The 25581-nt window shown below is 43.9% G+C and overlaps 2 protein-coding genes across 3 annotated transcripts in view; both read right to left on the bottom strand.

Annotated features, from left to right (window-relative positions):
* Positions 1-3540: 3540 nt before the first annotated feature.
* LOC128342053 (uncharacterized) lies at positions 3541-21682 on the bottom strand. 2 transcript variants are annotated; one of them, XM_053288869.1, is made up of 2 exons: positions 18405-21682; positions 3541-6926 (listed from the first exon to the last, which is right to left on the bottom strand). In XM_053288869.1, exons 1-2 carry the CDS (start codon positions 20020-20022, stop codon positions 6280-6282), a joined length of 2265 nt encoding a protein of 754 aa, XP_053144844.1. In that variant the 5' UTR covers positions 20023-21682; the 3' UTR covers positions 3541-6279. The 2 variants fall into 2 exon arrangements, with proteins under 2 accessions (XP_053144844.1, XP_053144845.1); XM_053288870.1 differs by having other exon boundaries at positions 18519-20807.
* Positions 21683-23019: 1337 nt separating this feature from the next.
* Positions 23020-25581, bottom strand: part of MXRA7 (matrix remodeling associated 7) — an 86517-nt gene continuing 83955 nt past the window's right edge. Inside the window, exon 4 of the mRNA XM_053288884.1 lies at positions 23020-23834. Coding sequence (XP_053144859.1) covers positions 23720-23834 — 115 coding nt within the window. The 3' untranslated portion in view covers positions 23020-23719. The remainder of the gene's footprint in view (positions 23835-25581) is intronic.

The raw sequence follows: 25581 nt of genomic DNA, 5'->3' as shown, positions 1-25581 counted from the left end.
CACACACACACACACACACACACACACACACACACACACCATGACACATGCACACCAAGACACACACAGTATTTTTAACACATCAGTTCTTGAGGGAACTGCAACTAAACTCACAAGAATATAAAACAAGTATATTTATGCAAATATGCATTAGCTGAAACATTTCAATATGAAACTTAACATATTCCCATCCCACATATTTCTTTCCCCACTCCCCGCTCTCTCTCTAAAGCAGAGGTCACACTCAGCCACCAAACACATGTCACAGTCATGCTCTGCCACCAGCTCAGCATGGGGTGGTGGCACAGTGACCACACTACCTGGGACAAACTAAAGAGGATTGGAGGTGTGGAGGCCCTGGACTTCGGCTCGGACGTCCAGGGGCAACAGTGCCTCTGTGCACAAGCTGAAGCTGTGCATTTGCACTCCTGGCCACAATCGTCACCTGGGCATTCAGAAGTAAAGCTGGAGCTAAAAGCTCCCCAAAGCTGTGCGCTAGGTCTATCTATTACTCCACCAAAAGCAGGCAGTTCACTTACACCTGGATTGGCTTTCCTACTGACCAAAAGCACTTGCCTTGTCCATTTGGGATTGTTTGTTCACATGCAGTCCAACACTGCCCCCAAACACTGATACGGGACTTCAATTGCTTCCCTGGTATCAACTGGCAAAAAGTGAACAAAAGAACAGCCCTGCTGGATCAGGCCCAAGAAGGCCCATCTAGTCCAGCATCATTTCACACAGTGGCCCACCAGGTGCTGATGGAAGCCTACAGGCATGAGCTGAGGGCACGCCCTCTCCTGCTGTTACTCCCCTGCAACTGGTATTCAGAGGAATCCTGCCTCTAAGGCTGGAGGTGGCCTGTAGCCCTCAGACTAGTAGCAGTTGATAGACCTCTCCTCCATGAAGTTATCCAAACCCCTCTTAAAGCCATCCAAACATGTAGCCAACACCTTGTGGAAGAGAATTCCACAAGTTGATTATGCGTGGAGATATGGGTGTCATCAGCATACTGGTGACAACACAGCCTAAGTCTCCTGACAACTTTGCCTAAGCAGTTTCATGTAGAACAATAAATGGGGAACAGACCCCTGATAGACCTCACAAGATAGTAACAAGATAGAGCTGAAGAGCTCTCTCCCATAACCACTTTCTGGACCCTTACCTCCAGGATGGACTGAAACCACCACAGCACTGCACTTAAGAACATAACATAAGAACAGCCCTGCTGGATCAGGCCCAAGGTCCATCTAGTCCAGCATCCTGTTTCGCAGTTGAGGGCATGCCCTCTCTCCTGCTGTTACTCCCCTGCAACTGGTACTCAGAGGAATCCTGCCTCTAAGGCTGGAGGTGGCCTGTAGCCCTCAGACTAGTAGCAGTTGATAGACCTCTCCTCCATGAAGATAAGAACAAAAGATCACTTGGCCAGGCAGTTCAGAAGAATATGATTAGTAGTATCAAAAGCCACTGAAAGGTCCACCAGAACCTATAGGGATATACTAGTTTTTGGTGTAGGTGCAGTCAAATGGCAACTAAGGGCAGTTCCGTCTCAAAACCAACAGAGAAGCCCAACTGAAGTGATCCAGATAAACTATTTCATTCAGAAACATCTAGAGTTAGGCCACAACAACCGTCTCAAACTCCTTGTTCAAACTCAGCAAATTTGAGTTTGAGTTGTTTAAAATTGAAGGGTCAGGCAAGGTTTTTCTCAGTAGAGGTCTTACCAATGCCTCCATTAAAAGGGGCTAATATCACCCCCACAGTGAAAAATGCATTTAATATTCACATGACCCACTCCATGGGCAGCTTCATATGTCATGGAAAACCAGAGTCTCACCTAAACTGCTGGTTCCTGGATTGCATGCATGAGCCAGACTTCCAATGTCAGGACAGTTAGGCCAAGTATTGTCCAACCCCACCAATGTCTGCATATTACCCTCTACTGCAATCCAGAAGCTACCATCTGGAAACTTCTTCAAATTTAAATTACAGATGTCAGCTTCCTGATTTCAAGTAGGGTAGAATATGCCGACATTGGTGAGTTTGGGTGACACTTCTAACATCAGTATAGCTGTCCTGACACTGGAAGTCAGGCTCCAACATGCGCTCCAGGAACCAGTGGTTCATGTGAGCTATCAGTTCTCTGTGCCGTGTGACATCAGCCATAATGGAGACATCAGCAGACATCAGCCATAATAGAAAAAAATTGAGAGAGCATATGGTTGGTTGCAGTTCTCCAAGGATTCTGTATTAAGAGTGCAATCTTATCTACGTTCACTCAGAAGTTAATCCCACTTTCAATGGGGCTTATTCTCAGATGTGTGCATAGTATTGCAGGCTAATTTTATTTTTATTCATTATTTTATATATTATATATTAAAAATCAATTAACTAAACATATGAGATGGAAGGGCCTCCATTTCTAATACTCTAGCAAAATATATTAAGTACTTTTAAGTCATAATGCCATATGACAATTTCTGCCAGTCTGAGAGAGGCACTTTTTGTTCTCTAGAATGACCTGGATTCATGGAGTTACAAAGAATCCATGAATCCAGGTCATTCTAGAGAACAAAAAGAGCCTCTCTCAGACTGGCAGAAATTGTCAGCATTTTGTACCAATTAGGATGAACACAAAGACAAAGCAACTTGATTTAGATAGGATTCTTCCTTTAATAGAGAAAAGAATCTTTTCAATGTGGAGTGATATCACCACTACTTGCAGATGAAACAACGATTTCCAAAAAAAGTTTGAAGTTCCCAAACAATAATGAAATCATTAATATGCAGCTTATATATGGCGGGGTGGTGGTGAAGGGAGTAGTACGATAGAAAGAGACAGGCTGAAATTAACCAAGATCACCACAGATATCAACTCATGTGTCAGACAGGAAAGGTCAGATTTCGTTCCAAAGAAAGGAGAATATGAAAGAGCTATTTTAACACACATAAAAGAACAAAATGGTAGCATCTGAAAGGTGCAACCTTTCAGGTGCAGGTTGACATTCAAGATGGCTAAAAAAAGGAATATGCATTCAAGACAAGTACGCATTTCTGTCACAGTATATAATTCAAATTCTCAAGTATAAATCCAGATGTGTACCAAAATCTTCTCCTTCTTACACCCTTGCTATGTGGTTCTTTTTCCTTTTTTCTGTGGCCTTTACCTCTAGCACATAATACCCCACTTTGCAAATGCAAAATGATCCAGTTCTGTAAATACAACTTTTGGGAAAGCCTCATCCTAGCCTGAGTGGAACAAAGTAACAACTGTGGAAATAAAATATATCAACACTTTATTGAAATAAGTGTTTGGCTTTGCAGGCATTTCTTATTTTTCCATCTCTATTCACTGCCTTTAAAAATTCACGTCTCTGGTCTTAAGATGCAACATTGGTGCTATTGGTGGCAAAGATTTGTCTCTTTTTTCAATCACAGAAGGAATAGTTTTTCCAGCTGCTTACTTTTAACTTTGTTGCATCAAGTCAGCATGGAACTTTTTTTGCATTAGTGAAAACTAAAACATTGGAAGGCACTACATAAAGTAAAAACCACATTTTATTACAATATTTTCAATTAAATTCCAACTAAAAAAATAGTTAACATTCCAGACTGCCAAACTTGTGCCCATTTCCCCCTCCTGGCTTGGATAATTACAAAACTTTCAGGCAATCATCTACAAGTGGAGGAGTCTATTTTCCTAAATCCACGTAGATGGTGTGCACAATACTGCTTCTTACCCTTTTATTGAACCCATACATGGAAGTTCATATTTTTCCATGTTTGACTTCTATATAGATAGAATCATATGCAAGCTAAGGCCAAACTCCTACCAAACTAATGTATAAGTTCTTTGGTCATTATACAAGATACAACGTTATCTTGACTCCTCTAAAGTGAAGGATAAGTGTAAATTGATAAATAAAATAGCAGTGGAAAAAAGAGAACATTGAGAAACATCTCATGGATTATTATTCATTCAAGCAACATAAAAAGAAAGAGATTGCCTGCAATCCCTTTTGATAATAATTACTATTAATGATAGAAACAGGAACACTAGCTTTTTACCCAATCAACTAAAAGTTAGTGAGCTAGTTTGCAAGTTTCATATAATTTTTCCTCAGATTGGATGTTAAACAAAAAGAGTTGGGGGGAGGAAATAAGAGAGAGAGAAATTGCTGGAAAAGCACACAGTAGAAGCCCCATCTCAAATATGTGACAGCCTTAAGTGGTGATCCAGGAAGCTCTGTGTAAATTAATGAAGCTACCTTTCGCTTGGCAAGAGATTCTAGGTTGCACCAAACTGCACTGGGACAAGGACTCAACAGCCACTCTCCTTTTGACAATACAAAAGCTAGTCATTAGCAGTTTCATTGAAATGAGACTGACCCAGTTAACTAGTGGCTTTTGCATTTTCAGAAGGTACAGTGGCTATTGCTTCTTTGTCACAATACATTCTGGTGCAACTTGACATCTTTTGCACTTGGCATAAATGCACATTTACTAGAAAAAAACTGACCGAGTTCAACAGGGTTTAAGTATGTATAGGTTGTAGCTTATGTTAGTCTGCAAACAAACAGCTTCCTGAATCCCCTTTACCAGCTCCACCTTCTCTTCTCATCCTGCCTCCCCCTCCCCACTTTTATTTTTTTTAAACATTCAGCCTGGAAACTTGAAAGTTAGCTCACTACTTTGTGAAGTATTATGCAGCATGTAGGATTTTCTCTAATGGACAACTGGTAAAGCTGTTGCCTTCAATTGTCATAAATTATGGATGCTGGGCAGATCGTACTGTCATAAGATAGACTTTCCCTATACCTATTATTCAGATATACAGCTTTCAGGAAAAGCTCCAGCACTATCCACTTTCCAAGGCTGTTAAGGTAATTCAGTGGGCAAGTTTACAATAGAACTCCAAATAGCAATTGTAGGCAAAAGAGAAAAATTAAAATTGCTTTAAGGCAAAGTTTCTAGGTGCTATCAGTGATGCATGCACCAGAGAATGACCATTAGGAGTCATAACAAACTGTTGCTCCAGATGACCTCTTGTAGAGAATTCACAGCATAATACTGATAATTTGTGACAGAAACACTGTAACTGCAACTCATAAAATGCTTACTCTGAAATAGGCCCATAGACTCCAACAGACATTAGAAGTAAGCAATTTATTGATTGCAACAGGGAATCAATGAAAACATCTGGGAGCCCTGCTGCTACACCCTTTGCTTATATACAATGCTGAAAGGCTTGCATATGCAGAAATATATTTAAGTATAGCCTAGACAATCATCCCCACCCCGCCAACCCAATTTTACATACAATTAGTTAACATGTGAAAAACTGTTTAATATGTACCTGCTAATTGTTTTTAAATGCCATGGAATCTGTGCCCCTTAAAATCAAAACTAGCATAGTTCACACAACCTAAGCAGGAAACAGATACACAGATACAGCAGAACCTCGATATCTGCAGATCCAGAAGCTAAGTCAGGTAATAGACACCCGACCTCTATATATACCGGGGGTGGGGGAGGTTTTCAAAGGGTTAAATCTGCATATCTGTGGGTCACCATTTTGAGACCAGGAACCATTTTATGGCACCTTGCCCCCCCCCCCCAAAAAAAAACCAAACAGGGAAAAACCACGATTTTCAGCAGATTTTTCACTATTGAGGGACACTACTGGAGATCAGCAAAGAATGGTAGGCCACTTCCGCCCGCATTTCTATGGCCTTTTACCCCATTTCTGGGACTTTTCCCAAACTCCGGAAACCTAACCCCCAGATTTCCAGAGCCCCAATGTTCCAGTATCCATATCCACAGTAGTAGTAGAGAATGGAACCCCCGTGAATACTGAGGTTCTCCTGTACAAGGTTCATTTTCACAGGTTCAAAACTTATAAATTACATACTTCTCTGGGACATCAAAATGAACAGTTTCATTCATAATGAGAACATAATCTGAAGTTGTCATGATATTCAGTTGGACCAGCTTCTTCCACTGGCCATCAGATGGTCCCATCATTACAGATTACCCACAAACAAATCAACCAACTTGTATGGGTAGATAGCCATCTCCACCCTTATTTATCTATCTATACAACTTGCAGGACACATATGATGGACAAGCAACAATAGACCTATCTTTTTTTGACAACTATGTATCTTCAACATCTTCTTTCCATCCATCCATCCCATAATTTGAGATACCTATACATATACAAGATGTCACAAGTAGTCTTCAAAAATTCATTCTCCAGAAAGAAGCTGGTTGGTAATTTCAGTATTCATTAACACCCAAGAAGTACTCTAAAACCTTCTTTAGGTCTGCTGTGAGGATATCAGCTCCCTCATTAGATAGGTCATTAGTGCCCAAGAAGAACAAGTCTGGATTATCAGAAGTAATCAAATCATGTGTCAAAAGGTGTATGCCACTTTCCTTACAAAATTCTGCAACTTCTCTGTTAACTTGCTCGACAGCTTCTTCCATAAGATCAGGTTTTTGGACGTTCTTCCAAAAACATCTTGGCAACAGTGCAGACCAACATATAATAGCATCTGGGAATGCTCTTCTAAGAATGCCCAAGTCATTTTTCATCTTGATAATGAGTGGAAAGCTGTTGTTAGGCAACAGATCATTTTCCCCAAGGTGAATTATTATAATAGAAGGAGAAGATCGGATATCATAAATTTCATGCAGAAGAGGCACAAGCTGGTCCCACATCATTGCCTTTATCCCATGCCAATACACATGTGCAGTTGAAGTTGGAATGCCCAACTGCAATCCATGAGGATGAATTCTGGCTCTTCCCTTTGATGACAAGATCACAGAATTGCCACAAATCCAGACTTCCTTTGGGGGCGGCAGGCTGGTTTCCTCTGGGGGCGGCAGGCTGGTTTCCTCTGGGGGCGGCAGGCTTTCAACATCTAAAAGTAAAATGCCACATTAGTTTAACTCCTTCCATTTGAACTCCGTATTAGCTTAGTGTTCTTCCATCCCAGCAGCTCCAGTCCTAAAGGGTTAGAAAGCTGAAATATATAAAATATTAATTTTTCTAGATGATTTTGGTCAACATTCCCTCAAGAGCAGAGACAGCAAGTGTTCAGTAAAGAGGTCAGGGTCCACTACTATGTCAAAATTAAATACTGTTATAAGCATGACAAGAGAAAAATCAGTAAGGGAGTGGGAATATGCGGGGTAGGGTGGGGAGACATGGAGATGGAATAGCAGCACTCAGCCAGGATGCTAAAAAATGATGTACCACACACCAATGGATCTCTCTCTTTAACTGCATGTTCCAGTTTTAGTGGACAGGTGAAAAGATGCTCCTCCCCACTACAGACCACCAGTTCTACAAGGCAAGCAAGAGAGTGCCAGCCTCAGCCTTCCTATTATTTCATCTAGTAACAGCAGCCTAGATGCCAGGCAAGCAAGGAAGGGAGCAGGAGCAGAACTCTCCTTCCATCTGCATCTGCTCATCTGTCATCCTAAGACTGGAGTATGTAACTGTGGCAAATTAATTCAGCTTGTCTCAGCGAGAACAGGATGGGATAGTTTCTTCTCCAGCCTGCCTAAGGGACCTGCTTCCAAAGGTCTCTCCCCATGAAGAGAGGCCATTCCAGAGATCAGTACTGGAGACACCCCTGGTCACAACAGGTGTGTAACCAGGTGTGAAGTCTTAAACTGTAATTTTTATATATAAAAGATAAAGGGAAAGGGAAGAGCACATCTACATTCTGCTTGCACAAATGGTTGTTGGTTTCTATACCTTTAATAATGATCTTGCTACTGAAAACCTCAGCCAAGAAAAGAAATGGATTTGAACCAAAATATAGGCAGGTCAACAGAAAATGTGTACTTTTCAAAAATGTGAAAGCCTACATTCAAACCTTTGGCTTTCCTCTATTTGCAAAACAATAACTTTTGACAACTGCATGTGTTGAACTACAACTTTTTCTGAACACTAGTGAGCAAAACCTTGAGTATACACCGACTTATTAGGAAAGAGAGGAACCAGCAATGATTGGTCCACTTACCTCTGTGATCAGACCAGTCTAATGCAGAACGGAGAAGAGGATTTGATCAACCACAGTAGTGAGAGGGAGAATTAGCCAGAGGGAAGCAGCCAACTGTATGGAAATAGCACTTGATTGGCTACTAGTGATGGGTAGAAAACCTTAATTTACTCCCCTCCTATATTAAAACTGCACTTGAGATATAATGCAGCTTGATGTCCAGATTCTTTTGGCTCTATTAACTGTATGCTGAATACACAAAATACATTAAGAGGTGTAAGTCTTGCCCATTGCATTTAAGTTTTTCCATTGTCTTATAGTTGTATTCTATAACTCGGCCTCCTAAGAAACTGAAATGAAAACGCCAAAGTAAAATAATCACCTGATCAAAATTAGCCGGTTTCTCTTTATTAAGTACATTTATGTTAAAGACCAATACAATAATATGGAATTGTGAACAGGACTTATAAAACTTAACACAAAAGCTATATCTTTACAAAATCACACATATCACCAATAAGCAAGGAAGCACAATCCTCTCTGAAAGCTGTCAAAGAGAACGCAGAATCATAGGCTGAAAGGTACCCTGCCACAAGGCAAGCCATTCATTCACCAACCCCTCACAAATTAATCCAGAGATACATAACATGTGGCCACCAAGATATTTTGTGCAGCCTGGTGCATGTGCAAGGCTACTAGTCTGCCTATACCATTGCTGTTTGGAGGCCAGCCAGGCGGCAAAAGCATACATGTGCAAGTGTTCACATATGCTAACGCGGATTCTTGGAGTTTGGGTAGGTCCATGAACAGAAAGTGGCACTGTAATGTGCAGCTGCTGATGAGTTTGGCATATGAGTTTGGCATATGTCAGCTGCTGATGAGTTTGGCATATGAGTTTGGCATATGTCAAGTGGGCAGTAGGATCAGCATTGGCCTAACGGTCCCCAAGCAGTCACGGAGCAGCACACTGCAGGGAAATAGCCAGGTGTTACTGCTCAGCTGGCCAAGTAGTGACTCTGGAGCCACTGGCAGTCGGAGCCAATGAGCAAGTACAGGATACCTGCACCATGGCTCCAGAGAACAGGGGAGGAACAAGAGGGCAGGAGATCCTTGCCTACTTAGCAGGAAGCTGGATGGAAGAACAGGAAGACACAGGCCTCATGGGAGCGGAGTGGAGGAAGTTCAGGCTATTTCAATGAAGCTCACAAAGTGCCACAGAGGAGATGGCACCAGAGCATTAAAAGCCAAACCTTTGGCTAGAGGTCCTATGTGAACTCAGTCTCCATAGGAGGAGGAAGAAATTGGGTGATAGTCAACCCCTTCCCTTCTGTCAGAGCACAAACATGCTTTTCTTAGGTGAATATGGCAGTATGGCCCGCTTGAATTTTTAAATGTGTACAAGAGACCCTTGGAATGATTTGAGTTGTACACCCCGAATTAGCCCATAAATGTACTGTCAGTAACAGTGAGAAAAAGTACAGAAGTAGAGTAAACCCAGTAAATTGAGTAAATTCAATCAAAGAAGAGAGAACATATGTAGATATGGTACTGAATAAATAGATTTGGAAACTAGATACAGACTTCAATCCAAATTCATGCACATGTAGAGAGAAAGAAAACATGTATCTATCCTATACTATTATTTATTAATGTGGATTCTAACTAATTGAAAACCATAATAGCCTAGAACTATTATTTTTCTAATCTGAATAAAATATACTTGTATTAAGAGGGGAGGGTTTTTTTGGTGGGGGGGGGGCTGCTACTTCGCTTCTCTGGGACTGGAAGAGGTGTTATAAAATAGGCCGTATAATCCAAGATGATAAAGCAGAGATCAAATAATAATATATTTTATTGATTACAGAGTGAGGCCTTATTGGTATGAACACGTGAGGCATTACCACATGACACGGAACACTTAAGATGAAATATATGCCTGGGTACTATTGGTTGTTCTTCTCTTTTAATTACCTGACTAATCAAATGAACATATATATGGTTGAAGCTATATGCTGGCCACATGCGTCTATTTTATGTACACTCTATAAGAGAGTGGGGGGTGGGGAGAGGGATTGTAACAAGGAGAAGACATGGCAAGCTATACCAGAGAAACAGGGAACACAGAATAACCAAAGAACCCAGGGAGGACTGGGGTTCATCAGAGGACTGGAGAGAAGAACAAAGCATGTGCAGAGTGACACTAGGTAGAGGAAAATAGACTAGATGACCACTTGAGGGGGCCAGCAGGGTGTACTTAAGGAGGAGACCCAACTAGCTTTGGGTCCCTGGTCCAGGGAGGTCCAGAGAGGGGGAGTGAGGTAGGGAGGTCAAGGGGAAGGCAGGAGAAACAATGTAAGGGAAGTAGAACGTGACAGACCTTGAACATGAACAAGTTCAGGTACAGAGAGGGAGTTGGAGTCCATTCAGAGGCCAGAGGGAGGGAGTAGGCCAAATACGGAGACAACATCAGGGAGACAAGGTAGCGTGGGTCAGACTAGAGGATGACATGGGAAGGGGCAGAATGGTACCCAGAGCTACCCTGAACAGAGCCAGGACAGACTGAGCCCATCTGCCTTCTATTGAGTCACACCATTGGTCCACCTATCTCAGTACTGTCTACACAGACTGGCAGCAGCTTGCAGGCAGCAGTCTCTCTCAGCCCTATCTGGGAGATGCCAGGGAGGGAACTTGAACCTTCTGCCTGCAGATGCTCTTTCCAGAGCAGCCCCATTACATGAGGGGAATATATTATAGCGCTCATACATGTATCCCCTTCAAATGCAAACCAGGGTGGACCTGCTTAGCAAAGGGGACAATTCATGCTTGCTACCACAAGAAGGCCAGTGGAGCAAGGTTGGAGAGGAAAAGGGGGTGAGGGACTGACAGAGACAGACAACAGAGGGTTAAGGGAAATAGTGGAAGACACAGCAGATTCACAAACACTGGGAAGACACAAGAGCCCATCTCCTGGGGGTGGGGCGCATTAGAATAGAAGCAGAGAGTCAGACATGAAAACACCTAAAAGGATTTAGGCACAAAACCCAGACTGGTTCCGCTGGACTTCCAGGGAAAGGAGAAGGGCCAATTTGAGAGAGAAGCCCAGACTCGGGAAAAGCTAGATAGGAAAAGGGGGTGAACCCCTCCTTGCTTCTGTGGCTAGGCCATGGCTTGGCTTTCTGCCCATGGTTTGGCTTTTGGGGCTTGTAATTAGAGTGGAAGTGATGGTTTCTGGGTTGAGAGGGCCAGAAAGAGGTACTCTCTGGCTTGCCATGTGAGCACCAGGAGTGAAAGGGAAAACCATTTTCAGTTTAAAGGGAGATTAACATTACATAGGAAGCTGCCTTATACAGAGTCTTATACAGACCAGCCTTATACAGACCATTGGTCCATCCAGCTCAGAATTGTCTACACCGACTGGCAGCAGCTTCTCCAAGGTTGCAGGCAGGCGTCTCTCTCAGACCTATCTTGAAGATGCCAGGGAGGGAACTTGGAACCTTCTGCTCTTCCCAGAGTGGCTCCATCCCCTATGACAGTGCTCACACATTCCCAGAGTGACCCCATCCCAAGGCCGGGAATATCGTACAGAGCTCACATGAGGTCTCCCATTCAAATGCAAGCCAGGGCAGACCCTGCTTAGCAAAGGGAACAATTCATGCTTGCTACCACAAGACCAGTTCTCCTCCCATTTAGGGAAGGCACATGGCAGAAAAAGAGGTATCCACTGAGAAAAAGCTGGTGTCCACTGAGATTTAAAGAAATATTGCTCAAAGGTGGGTCGCAGGGGAAATTTTCCTACTTGAGGAAATATCTGATCCTAACCCAGCTAATTGTACCTTAAAACACACACACACACACCCCAAACCATACCTAGGATGGGAAGGGGGTCTTGGGAAAGAAAAATAGGAAGCTCCTTGATACATAAGGGTGGGGCAATGCATCTCCTGACATACCTGCCTAATGAATGGGATGGGATGGAGTCATGAACCCAAAAGCAGGTCTAGAAATCAAGACAGTGAGGTGCTTGTGAGGCCCCTTTTTATATGACAAAAACCATGTGCCTGGAAAATCCCAGTTCCTCCCTACCTGGTGGCTGAACAAAAGGGCGAGGACTACAGGTAAGGGATATATAAATGTGCCATCCTTGGCACCAGACAGGAGATGGGCTTATTCTGATGGAACAATCACCCAGATAGATTTGGAAATGGTCCTTTTGTTTACCTAAGGACTGAGCGATTTTGAAAGAGCTGAATTGATGGCTCTGAAGGCCTCCCTGAGGAATGCAGTTCAATGTGTTACTAAAGCAGACAAGAGATAGGCTATGGCGATTCTGATTTCTCAGTCTCAAAGGGCTTAAAATATTTTGATACGGAAAGTCAATCTTGGGAGTATCTGGGTCAGACAGCATGACCCTCAAAAGGTGATAGGTCTGTGGCCAGGTTCCTTGCACACATTACTTTTCTGATCTCTCCCTTGCTAGCATATACACGTATCTCCCCTTGACTTTAAAATGCAAACCCTCCATGCCAAGTAACTTGTGAAGGGATGCAGGGAAGGGTAAGAACATAAGAACAGCCCGGCTGGATCAGGACCAAAGATTATCTAGTCCAGTATCCTGTTTCACACAGTGGCCCGTGGCCCACCAGATGCTTCTGAGAAACCCACAGGCAAGAGATTAGGGCTTGCCCTCTCTCTTGCTGTTGCTCCTCTCCAACTGGTATTTAAAGGCATCTTGCCTCTTGAGGCTAGGGGTGGCCTATAGCCACCAGATTAGTAGCCATTGATAGACCTGTCCTCCATGAAATTCTCTCCTCTCCCACTCCCTCTCACACACACACCCTACCCACTACGGGTCTCTAGGCAGCTTTCAGCAATAAAACAAACTAAGAAATTTTAACAGTTAAAACATATAAAGATATCAAATTAAAATACCCATTAAAACTACTAAATAGCTAAAATGCTTGGCTGAAAAGAGATGTCTTTAGTTGTTTCCTAAAAGCCAACAGGGATGGAGCAGCTCTAATCTCAGCAGGAAGTGCGTTCCACAGCTCTGGGGCAACTACAGAGAAGGCTCTCCTTCGAGTCGTCACTGGATGAGCTGGCGGCACCCTCAGATGAACCTTCCCTGAAGATCTGAATAGGCAGTGGAGTTCATAACACAGAAGGCATTCTCTTAAATATCCTGGGCCCAAGCCATTAAGGGCTTTATAGGTAAAAACCAGCATTTTGTATTTTGCCTGGAAACCTACTGGTAGCTAGTGTGGTTCTTTTAAAACCGGAGTAATATGGTCTCTTTGAAAAATCCTGGCAGAAATCTAGCAGCAGCATTCTGCACCAATGGCAGTTGCTGGACTATGTACAAAGGCGGCCCCATGTAGAGTGCATTGCAGTAGTCAAGCCTGGAGGTTACCAGGATGTATGCCACTGTCTTAAGTTCACTCACTTCCAGGAAAGGGTGCAGTTTGTGAATCAGCCAAAGCTGATAGAAAGCATTCCTGGCCACCGCCTCCATCTGAGGTATCAGAGAGGGGGTTGGGTCCAAAAGTACTCCCAAACTGCAAACCTGTTCCTCCTGGGGGAGTAACTCCATCCAGATCTATCCCATTTCCTGAACTGTGGCTTCCTATAATGAGGAAGCCACAGTTAATCCATCTTGTTTGGATTAAGTCTCAGTTTGTTATTCCTCATCTAGCTAGGGTTGCCAACATTGCGTTGGCCAAAATTGGGACAGAAGTCAGTGGGGGACGGGGAGTCTTAGGAGTGGGGGCGGGCTACCTAGGGGCGGGACTTGGCCCAGGTGGCAAGGGTGCGCTTACTGGCGGTAGTCTCGCTTTTTAACATTTTTAAAAAACACACTTTTAAAGATGTTGCTGTGCAGCAGCAGTGTAGTGGGGATGGATGGCAGTGAGAGCTCTGCACTCACCTATCAAACCATGACAGCAGGTGGGTCATGGCAGGCGGCCAAGAGCTCCAGAAGCAGGGAGCAGGCAGACTCCGAGTGGAAAAGGAGCTACTCCCTCCCTCAGCCCGGCCTTTCTCCCAAATGAGGCAGAGTGGCCGATTTCAGGCCTCTGCGCACATGCATGCATGCGCAGAAGCCTGAAATCAGCCGCTCTGCCTCATCTGGGAGGAAGTCTGGGAGGGAGGAGCTCCTTTGTCGCTCTGAGTCTATCTGCTCCCTGCCACTACACACTCCAATACCTTGCCCAGAAACAATAGGTTAGAAACTGGCCGAAAGTTATTTAAGAAGGTTGAGTCCAAAGCAGTGTTCCCTCTAACAGAGGTTCCCAGATGTTGTTGACTACAACTCCCATAATCCCCAAGCAAAAGCCATTGCAGCTGGGGATTCTGGGAGTTGTAGTCAACAACACATATGGGAATCACTGTTAGCGGGAACACTGGGAGGCTGTAACCATCAGCCCCTCCTCTCCCCTAAAGAGGAAATCGGAAGTGTACCTGTGCCAACGCGCGCAGGCATGTCAGCGACTTCTGGTCATATCCGGAAGACAAGGGCAACAGGATGGCAGGGAGGTACGCCCCTATGGGCTGTTAAAAAACCTGATGCCGGAGTGGGGTAAGTGGCAGGAGGGATAAGTGCACCCTCCCCCCAGTCTTAAAGGGAAACCCCCGCCACCTTCAAACCGCCCCACCGTGGTTCCGTGCACACCCCTAGCTTGATTCTCATCAGGTGATGGGTGAGTTTTCAAGGAAAAGGGGTTTCAGCCTAGGGAACAACTTGCTAGTCAGATTTTGCACCAGAAATTTGTATTTCTTTCATGTGTTTTGCATATCCTTGATATTGTTCTAGGATTGTTGATCTGTAACGCAACTAAGCTAAGAAAACACTAGCCTGCGCCCATCCATCCAGGGCACTGTATAAAAGACTCTATAAGTTTTTAAAGGTTATTTTGTGTTTTCCTATATTCCAGTTCTTTGCAACTGGGTGACCACAATTTTTAAAGTATGCTTCCCCAAATATCATCTGGGGTGCTTTTTGAAGTATTCTTGCAACTACTGAATGTTTCTTTTACCTGTAACTAAAAGCTGTGAGAGCCTCAGACCGAAGCTGTCTGTAGTATTTTGAAGAAAGTTTATTTTTCCTTTTGTTCTTCGCCATTTTAACCAGCCTCTTGGAGTGGGTTTTTAAACTCAGGAAAAGGGGGGCTGCAGAGGGGTTTTCTCTGGTGCAACACATCTCAGATCATTCAGCAACCTACCAGTTTTCTCATCACGGGTAAGTTTGCACGTGGAAGGCTTTATATTTTTCCAATAGCAGAGGAGAGTGTTTCCCTAGGAATTCCACCCAAACTCTGTTTGGCAAACTCTGTTGATAATTGGAGGGTGGGGGTGGCAGCGCATACTGCCAGAAATAAAGGAAAGTTTGGGGGGGAGAAGCCTTTGTTCTGAAAGCATGGAGGGAATGATTCAGCATTTTTCTTCCCCTCACGTGAGCTTGCTCTAAGACAAAGGCTGGGTAACCTGCTACAGAGGCATTTACCACCCCTGCCAACCATGGACCCACCCCATCAATGGCTGCCTTTACCACCCATGAAGGGCAATGTATTGGATGTGGTAGGTTCAAAGCAGCCTGTCTACCTCCTCAGGAACCACAATCTGAAAGGTATCCAATCTAATAGGACCAATGGTAATTTGGCAACATTCAGTTCTGGTTCTGCAAAAACTGTTCCAGTCAGCCTGGATACAAGCAATTTTATCTGCAAAATGTAATGAAATTGGCCACAGTGGGCTGACAAAGGTTCAATTTGCTTATCTTTGAGGCCTTCACCAAGCAGCCCCTAAACCACTCGAATAAGCTCTGTTGGATGGCACTGAGCAGATGCAAGGGGGAGGGGGGTAGAGAAGTGAGACTGCCACCATCACTACCACAGAGTAGGCCCTAATATTGGCTCTAGCCTGTGTTTATCATGTTCATTCCAAGTTTTCCACCATTGACAGGGAAGCCAGTGAAGCCTGCTTCATCACCCACAACTCTCCTGTATACCAGGGGACTGCTTGGGCTTGGTGGGTTGGGAGAGGAAACCTAGGTGCGACCATGTTAATTGCTCGACTCATCTCCTCATACCAGAGGGAGATCAGGGTGTCAACAGGATTGTCTGCTCTCTCAGCAGGAAAATCCCCCAGAGCCATCAGGAATCCCATTAGGATCCAGAAGCCCCCAGGGGCAGCCCATCCTAATAGGTCCCTCATCCTCGCAGAGGTGTATCAGGTTAACACCTAGTGCAATCTTCACCAGATAATCTGTCCATGACAATGGTATTAAAGCCTCCTGGATAATCCATGGAGCACCACGGTCCACCAATGACCCAAAAACCAAATTGAGTGTATAACCTCACACATGTGATAGCAGATATCATTTGAGACAAGCCCATGGTCATCATGTAGAACATGAAGTCCTGAGCTGAACCAGATAAGGCAGCCTCAATACGGACATTGAAGTCCTCCAAGTCTAAAAGCCTCGGGGACCTCAATGCCACATCCGAGACCACCTAAACCAACTTGGACAAGGAGACTGTTAAAAAGGACTGTTAACGGAATCCTAACACCACATGCAGGCACTCAAAATGATCAGAATGTCAGACAGTCCATCTGGTTAGGGGGATGGTCTCCCAGTAGACCAGGGCAACCCCCACTCATCCTGCCTTGGCTAATGCAGCACCCGGAAACCTGGTGGACACAGTTGGGAGAGACTTACATGAAACATTTAAACAGGAAAAAATATTTTATAACAATTATTTTCTATGTGATAAAGTGCATATTAATAATGCTACTTGGCATTTATATTTTGCTTTAGAATGTTCAAAATGCTTCCCATACATTCATTTTACGAATGACAAGTCTGAAGAGTATACAGAAATATACCTTTCTTAGTCATGACTCTCTTGTATCGTACGAGTCAGACTCTCCCTTAGTTATCCCAACTTAACTTAAGGTGCATGTAAATAAAACAGAGAAGACAAAACCAATGCTATTTCTAAAGTACAAACAAAAAGAGGGAAAGAATACAGTCTCTCCTAAGATCAGTCACTCTTGATCGATCAAAATAGTGGTCCATCTAGTCCAGTACACATGACCAGCTGTAGATAGAACTACATGCTAACAGAAAATAGCCCAAAGCACAGGACAATAAAATACTTCCTCTAGCAATACAAGGGCATCCTGAATATTCACTGACTACCTTTTCAAATAGTTCATGATTTCTTTCTTCCAGAAGTATCTACTCCAATTATAACACTAGCAATCACTACATTTTATGGAAAATATTCTGTAGTGTGTTTTGTGAAACAATACCAATTCAGTAATTACTTTTTCTAAGTAACTGCCTCCAGAGGGATAGCCATGCAGATTGTAGTCCACAAATGCTTATGCCACAATTAAAATAGTTAGTCTTTTAAGTGGCACAAGCCTTTCTTTCCTGTTTGAAGTATCTCACAATTTTATATATTTGTATCCAATTCCTTCTAAACCCTTACCCTACTGCTTTCTATTATTAGAATTCAGACTTTTATCCTCTCTTTTTATAAAGAACACTCCAAGATCTTGATCATTCTGTCTGTCCTGTTTAAGAAAGACTAAGTGACAAAACCTGTGCACTTGTATTTATGATGTGGGTGAATAAATACTTTACAGAAGAATATGTTTCCTGCCATCCCCCACTTCATTAGATTTTTGATTGCCTTTTCAATACTTAATGGTACATAAGAGATGAAGTTTCTGGTTTATTGTTAAGAAAAATAAAACACAATACACTTGTTTTCAGTGGCTGACATCCTAACAAACTTACTCAATAGTTCTTGTAGTTCTTTAATGTTACAGCCACAAGCCAAAACAGAAGAGAAAGATTACAGTTATATAACAATAAATTGATTGTATATAATTAAAACAGGCTGAAATTAGAATTAGTTAAAAAAATTGACAAAATTGAAAACATAGTGATAATAAAAATTTAAAACAGTAAAATATCCTTATTAACCATCCGGTGACGTATATTTATGGCAGCAGCACAGAATTAAGCCACATTAGATGTAATTAAACACTCTGAGTCCGAAAGCAACAAGGAACAATAAAATTGCTCCTGTCCACCGGGAAATTTACAAAGCAAGGGAGTAATGAAAGATTCACAGATACCCTTGTAAAACAGGCAGAATAAAAGAACACGTTCAGTAGTTTCCACCTGATCCAACCCACAAGGGCAATACTCAATAGTACTACTCGAGTTACTCTGAAGGACTACTAAATTTCATGAGGACTTCCTCTGTAAATTTCGTCAGGATGTCAGCTAGTGAGTTATACTTAATTCTACAATTGGCACAGTAACTAAAGTAATTACACACTAGATAACTGTAGACTGGAAATTTTTTTGTCTCCACTCACCTGTGGCCACTTTCCCAATAGAAGTATGGAAAACAGAAATGTGAGGTTTCTCCTTGGGATTATCTGTTTGGGACTGTAGCCTTGTCATGACAGGGCTTCCTTCATTTTGCTTACCTTTTTCCTGTTCCAAGCGAAAGCTGAAAGTTGAGATGTCAACTTTATTTTTCATTCGTTCTTCTTTTTCTTTCTTCTTTCTTTGAAACTCTTTGATCACATTTTGGAAAATAATTGGGGCTTTCTGAAAGACTAATCCATTGTTACCTCCCAGAATGAAGTTTGGCATGACTGCTGGCATGGGTATTGGACCAAGCCAGCCTGGCTGAGCAGCGTTTACAACCATCTTGTTACCTTCCAGATCCAACTTTGGTGGGACAGTCACTGTTGTCATGGGTGCTGGACCAAGCAAGCCACGCCGACTGGCTTCTATAAATGTGTTGATACTTCCCAGGTTGAAGTCTGTTGGGATTGTCATTGGTACCATTGGTGCCAGACCAAGCAAACCACATCGACCAACTTCTACAACTGGCTTGCTATCTCCCATTTTCAAGAGTGGCGAGACTGCCACAGCTGCCGCTGGACCACGAAAGGCATTCTGACTCATTTCAACAACTGCCTTACTACCTCCCTGATTAAGAAGTGATGGAATAGCTGCTGTTGCTACGGCTGCTGGACCATGCAAACCATGTTGACCAGTTTCAACAACCACCTTATCTCCCAGATGCAAGCACTGTGGGATAGCTGCTGCTGTTGTCACGGCTGTTGGACTATGCAAACCATGTTGACCAGTTTCAACAACTGCCTTGCTACTTCCCAGATTCAGCTTTGGTGGGACAGCTGCTGCTGGCTCACGCAAGCCATATAGACCAGTTTCTACAACTGCTTCACTACCTCCCGGATGCAAGAGTGACGAGATCGAAGGTGTTGTCACAGCTGCTGGACCATACAAACCACTTTGACCAGTTTCCACAACTGCCTTGCTACTTCCCACATTCAACTTTGATGGAACTGCCACAGCTGGGCCATACAGGTTACGCTGACCAGTCCTAACAACTGCATTATTATTTCCCATGTTCAGTTTTGGTGGCACTGCCGCTGCTGGGTCATCTAAGCCATATTGACCTGTTTCAACAACTGTTTCGCTACTTTCCACATCCAGTTTTGGAGGCACTCTTGCTGCTAGGCAATGCAAGTCACGTATACTAGCTTCCACAACTGCCTTGCTCCTTCCCAGAATCAGCTTTGGTGGAGCTGCCACTGCTGTGCCATACAAGCCTTGTCGGCCAGTTCCAACAACTGCCGTACTACTTCCCAGATTCAGCTTTGGTGGGATTGCTGCTGCTGGGCCACACAAGCCTCGTTGACCAGTTGCAAAAACTGCCTTGTTCCCATCCAGATTCAAGTCTGGGGTGACTGTCACGGCTGTCATGGCTGTTGGACCAAGCAAGCCACGTCGACCAGCTTCTACAATTGCCTCCAAGGCTTTCAAAAGGGATGGACTGGTGGGGTTGGCTGTGGGGGTTGGCTGGCAGGGTTGAGGATTAGCTGGTTTGCTAAGCTTCTCTGCAGGCGCCCCACAGACAATAAGGTTGTTATCATTGCGTCTCTTGATAGGTTTCATGGCAATAAAGGTACTTTAGCCTACTAATATGATCAAACTTTAGAGCAGGTATGGGAAAACTCCACTGATGCTGCAAACCTTGAATATTTATCTGTGTAAAAAGGCCTGCCTGTTGCTTGGGTCCAGTGCTTCGTTCCTTTGCCTGAGGGCCCAACGCTCTACCACCAGCCCTGAATTCGGAGCAGGGGTAACAACCTTTGTTTCCAAAGGATGGGGGTGAGGTATAGCCAACAGAAATGGTGTTTACTCGACTGCTACTGCAGGGGAACTACAGCAGTCCAAAGGGGAAGAGCACAGCCTTCCCTCCCGCCCCTTCGCAGCGGTGCTGATAGCAGTCCCCGCTTAGGGCCGAATCTGGAAACAAGCAGCACCGCAGCAACTCCCGTTTCGCGGGAGGGTGGCCGTCCTGAAGGCTGGCCCTCTTTCCTAGCACCAAGCCATCTTCTAGGCTTATAACGAGCCCCTCCAGCAGTTGTATCAAACTCCGAGGAGGACTCCACTTAGCGACGATCTCTCCCACCTTAGGTCACTTCCTGCTGCCTAAAAACGAGGCGTCCAAGGGTCAGCAGAGCAGCAACTGACCGTTGCCCTGGAAACACGACGACTCTCCCTATTCCCTCTGCGAATGAGGAGGAAGCGAGCGCGCCTGCACTTAACTCTGAGTAACGTTGCCAGTGCTCAAGGCTCCCCGTCCCGTAACTCAGCGGGACGGAACCTACTCAGCCGCCGTACCAACGGCGCGTTCATCCGGGTCGTCCCCAGGTCACACGCGTGCGCGCCATGCACGTCTTAGTTCTATATTCCAACTCTATGATCATGATAACGCCTGGATCGCATAGAGATAGGAAAGTCCAGAGAGAGAAGCCGCTCGTTGTCTTTTCATTTCCTGATTCATTTATGAAGCTCTTTAAAAAAATTTCCCAGGAAGGAAGTGTGTATAGCGCATAGAAGTCAATGGAGAAATCTAGGATTTTAGCATAGCTGACTGAGGACCAGCGTGTCATCCCCCTACAAAAGGTAGCAACAAACAAAGGAGTGCATGTTCTTTATAATATATAAGCCATATTTCATTTGAAGCCCATAGGAAATCATAGTCTCTGGCGCCTTTCAATTTCCACAGGAACTTTCGCCTGTATGGTGCTCGATCTGTTTTCGTTTTCTAGGCTGGTGGCGTTATCTGTGCAAAGGCAAAAGCCCATAGGCGGCGTAAGCCTTTAACCAACCTAGGCGCAACTGCAATAACCTCGTATTTGGGGAGGGATCCCCGCGCGCTTTTTGAGTAACGAGATAAAGTTGTTTTTTCCTAATTCGCCCCAAAAATGGCGCATGCAAAGGAGGCGGCACAAGGGAAACATCGCGCTGTCTGTTGAGCTGGGAAAGAAATCCTTCTGGCAGGCTTGCATCTCCGGGGGCGTGGGCGCGGGGAGACAGAGACTTCTGTTCAGGCAGCCTAAGCAAATCCGCATTTCTACCTTCCCTTCGTCCTCCGCGCATCCCGGGCCGGCGCTCCTGGAAGCTTCCAACAAGCAGTGATTCAGAAGTGCAGGCAGAGAGAACTCTTGAGGAGCAACTTGTCACTTAATTTTTTTCCGGGAGAGGAAAGACGCTTTGGGGGAGTCTGAAAAATATGTGTTGGGGACTAACATGCGTTGGGTTCCTTGGTGGTTAAGTGGGCTGGCTTGTGAGCTGGCAGTCCATGGGGTGAGAATTGCCCTTCAGCAGACACAGCACAGCTTAGCCATATTCCCAGTAGACTGGCCCTCTCAAAGAGGGCTAGCCTTCTCAGTAGCAAGCTGCCAGACAGCAGATTTCAGATGGTTCTTCATGGACTCCTTTGCTGGGGTCACCCCTCACAACATCTTCCCTGGTTATGGTGGGACAGACTACTCCCGCATCCTTTGCCCTCCCCCGTCTGCATATCCCATACTAGTCGATGTGGGTTCCCTGCTTCCCTCCTGTACTGAAAGCAGAATTGCAACCCCCAGTCCCAAAACTGTCCGAGATTTCAGGCTTGTGTGGTGCTTTCAGGGTGCAGGGCTACTTGAGTGGCGGGTGGGGGGGGCGCAGTGGAGATGCCATAGCTAGCAGAAGCACTGGCATTGCAGGGCATTCAAAGGGCTCAAAATGCCCTTTCCCTGCTGTGGGCAGAGCACGCCGAAAATGCACAGTCATGCTCGGCACACCACCTTCAAGATCATGAGTGACCGACCTGCTGATGCAATGATGCTTTGCCCACAGTCTGGCCATGGAACTTGCTGGGACCAGCTTCAGTGGCTGAGCAGCAGGGAGGGGCTCCCCTCTCCTGCAACTGGAGTTTCGCAGGCTGCAGTTTGACAAACATTTGTAGCACAGTTTGGAGCTCCAAATTGAAACCTTTGCTACTTTTAACCACAGTTAGCTGTTACATCTGAATGCAGCCAGACACACAGAGAGAAAGACAGAAAGGAAGAGATGGTATGTTTGGTGAAAGAATGTGGAGCCGACAAGGAGTACGGGCAATACCCCTCTGCCCCAAATGAGGAGTCTCTTCTGACTGAAATGTTTCTGTTCATTTTGTCTGTATTCTTTATCTTGGGAGCTGTATAGTTCCTCATTTTAGGATGCAGCGAGTCAAAAGTTGAGATCTGTGCATTATTAGCTTACTAGAAAATGCAATTCTAGTGCTTAAGTATGTTCTGGGGATTCTTAGATGTTTTGTGAACTATTTAGCCCAGAGAGTGCATGGCCGGTTGCAACCAAGGAGTCAAACCAAACCTAAATCTGAATGGAGAAAACTTTGGTGGGACAGTCACTGTTGTCATGGGTGCTGGACCAAGCAAGCCACGCCATATATACTTCTATAAATGTGTTGATACCTCCCAGGTTAAAGTTTGTTGGGATTGTCATTGGTACCATCGGTGCCAGACCAACCAAGCACTAGAACAAACACCAAGCTTTCAGGTTACCTTTTTCAACAGGTTACTTTTTTCAACAGGGCACATACAGTGTCACCATAAGTCCTGGTATAAAAGAATAGATTTATTAAAGAAAACAAAAAGAAACTCTTCAGAATCAAAATAATATAATATCCTGATCCTGATGTTCACTCTGAAGTTTATATATTTGTACCAGAGAGTGTGACTGAGCATTTGGAGTTTAAAAATAATGTAGAAAAGTGATCTATTTGGAAACAATGGGAGATCATGTATTGAGTAGATAGCAATAATGTGTTTCTGATCTGCTATTGGTTTATCTGACATCTTGGTTTGCAGACACTCTGTTCACATAGATTATTGACATTTTGAACCATTATTTTCCCCCTTGTCACACATGAGTTTAAGTATAGACTGTGAAACGATTGCACTGCTCATCATATATACCTGCAGCAGTAAGGCTACCACCCTGCAGAACCATTCATGTCATTAGAAGTAAAGCTGATTGGGGCAGCAGTTGTTGTATTCCATCTTAAATGCTTTTTATGGCACAGCAATTTTGGGAACAGAGCTTCTTTGCTATCCAGAAACAACCAAAAGATATTTTTCTTCTAGGAAAAATCAGTTTCAAGATATAGAAAAAGCTAGTCTTGAGAATTTTCATAGACCCAAACATAAAACATTATCTTGTTCTATAAACTTATGCTGAAGGTCTATAGTCCTGCTGACTCCACTTTACTGAAGCGTACTGAAGGAAGTAGTGGAGAGGGTTGGTGATTTGCAGCCTACATGTCATAAAGCTTAAGTTGTTCTTTGATGTCAGTTTCAGACATCTCCCCAAATGTCTCTGCTTTTTCCTTCATGAGGCTGAAGATGGCAGTCAACTGCTCTCTCTGAATCCTGCCAAGAAGAAAGGAACAATAATATAAAGACAAAATGGAAATAGTATTGCTTCAAAAGCCAAGAATTGTCCTGAGTAAGATTAATGGAGTCTGACAAGACAGTTCATAAAGGTAATTGTCTTCTGCAGTTGTGCCTGGAGGCAATGAGATAGCTGCATCTAGAATCCAAAACTGTTTTCTGGTTGGACCTATGAATGAAGCCCTTGCCCTGGACACGGAATGAAAGATTGTATACACCTTTTGTCTGAGATGCTTGGAATATTGGCTTATGAGTGTGTTCATTTATTATCAGGAGATGATACTTTTATAGCTGTTCATCTAAGAGCATATATTATGTCAGGTCTCCTTTATTTCTTACATGAATTTTATTCACATGCATAGCCTAACATAAAAGCCTGTTGTTTTTTCTGAATTCCCTGATATCCCAGATTCCGTGATCTCCAGTGTACAAATATGAAAATGACAAATATTTATATACTGCTTTTTAACCAAAGTTCCCAAAGTGGTCTACATAGATATAAATGAGTAGATTGGCTCCCTGTCCCCAAAGGGTTCACAATCTAAAAAAGAACCGTTCCTGGCTACTCCCACAAACACAGAAACAGGGGGTAGGGGGAAACCTTGAACCAATGGGAATTGGGGTTAGGTTCATCAGAAAATGTCTAAGTCCCCCAAATCACCCAAATGGTGTGGGGGAGGGGAAGAGCAGAAATAAGCAAGTAATACAGCACTGTATCTTGACTGCTTCAAATCTCCAGTAATAACCACCAAACCAACTTAGCAATCACTGTACCCTTACCAGGCCCCCACAAGGGGCCCTCTCCTCCCCGTGAGCTGGTCTTATGGCAGCAATCATGAATTGCCCCCTTTGCTAAGCAGGGTCCACCCTGGTTTGCATTTGAATGGAAGAGCATCTACATGCTTGCATGTAGAAGGTTTTGAGTTCCCTCCATGGCATCACCAGATAGGGCTGAGGGAGACTTCTGCCTGTAACCTTGGAGCAGCTGCTGCCAGTCCATGTAAACAATACTGAATTAGATGGACCAATGATCTGACTCAGTATAAGGCAGATGCCTGTGTAACAATCAGATTCACAATGTAGAATCCAGAATATAGTATAGTACTGTACAGTAAGAGCACACTAAAGTACTGAACTATATTGTCCAGTACTGTACAAAGCCCCTCCTCCTGGAACATTCCCAAAGATGACCCGGACTTTGCCTTGAGCAGCAACTCCAAACGACACTCCAAAGCAAGAAATTCCAAAGAAATGCCAAACTCCTCCAAAACAGATATCTAAAGTAGGGATGTGCACGAATTGATTTGGTGTGTCCAATAGAGATGTGCAGGATTGATTTGGCATGGATTGATTTGGCAATCTGAATTCTTTCTTGACCTTCAGGAGAGCCCTTAAAACCTATCTGTTTGGCCTGACCTTCCAGGGTTTTTAATTACTTTTAATTGTTTTAATGCTATATCCTGGTTTTCAAGGTTTTTTAATTGTTTTGTTTTTTATGATGTTTTAATTGTTAATTGATGTTTTATATTGTTTATATTTTTTGTTTTAACTATTATTGGTTTTAATAGTTTTGTTTTAATTGTAAACTGCCCTGAGCCACTTTAGAAGGGCGGTATAAAAATTGAATGAATGAATGAATAAATAAACAAATAAATTTCAGCGAGGCGGGGAGCAGTACCTTTAAGCCTGAGTAAAGCAGGTCCTTACCTGCTCCTCCGCCACCACA

The sequence above is a fragment of the Hemicordylus capensis genome, chromosome 2, assembly GCF_027244095.1.
Source record: "Hemicordylus capensis ecotype Gifberg chromosome 2, rHemCap1.1.pri, whole genome shotgun sequence".
Taxonomy (NCBI): Eukaryota; Metazoa; Chordata; class Lepidosauria; order Squamata; family Cordylidae; genus Hemicordylus; species Hemicordylus capensis.
This window is presented reverse-complemented; position numbering and strand designations above follow the sequence as displayed.

What these genes read in the sequence shown, in the direction of transcription:
- LOC128342053 (XM_053288869.1), bottom strand. Translation starts at nt 20,022, where the DNA reads ATGAAACCTATCAAGAGACGCAATGATAACAACCTTATTGTCTGTGGG. An exon ending in TATTGGGAAAGTGGCCACAG is followed by an intron (nt 6,927 to 18,404) that starts GTGAGTGGAGAC and finishes TTTTACTTTTAG; the next exon opens with ATGTTGAAAGCCTGCCGCCC.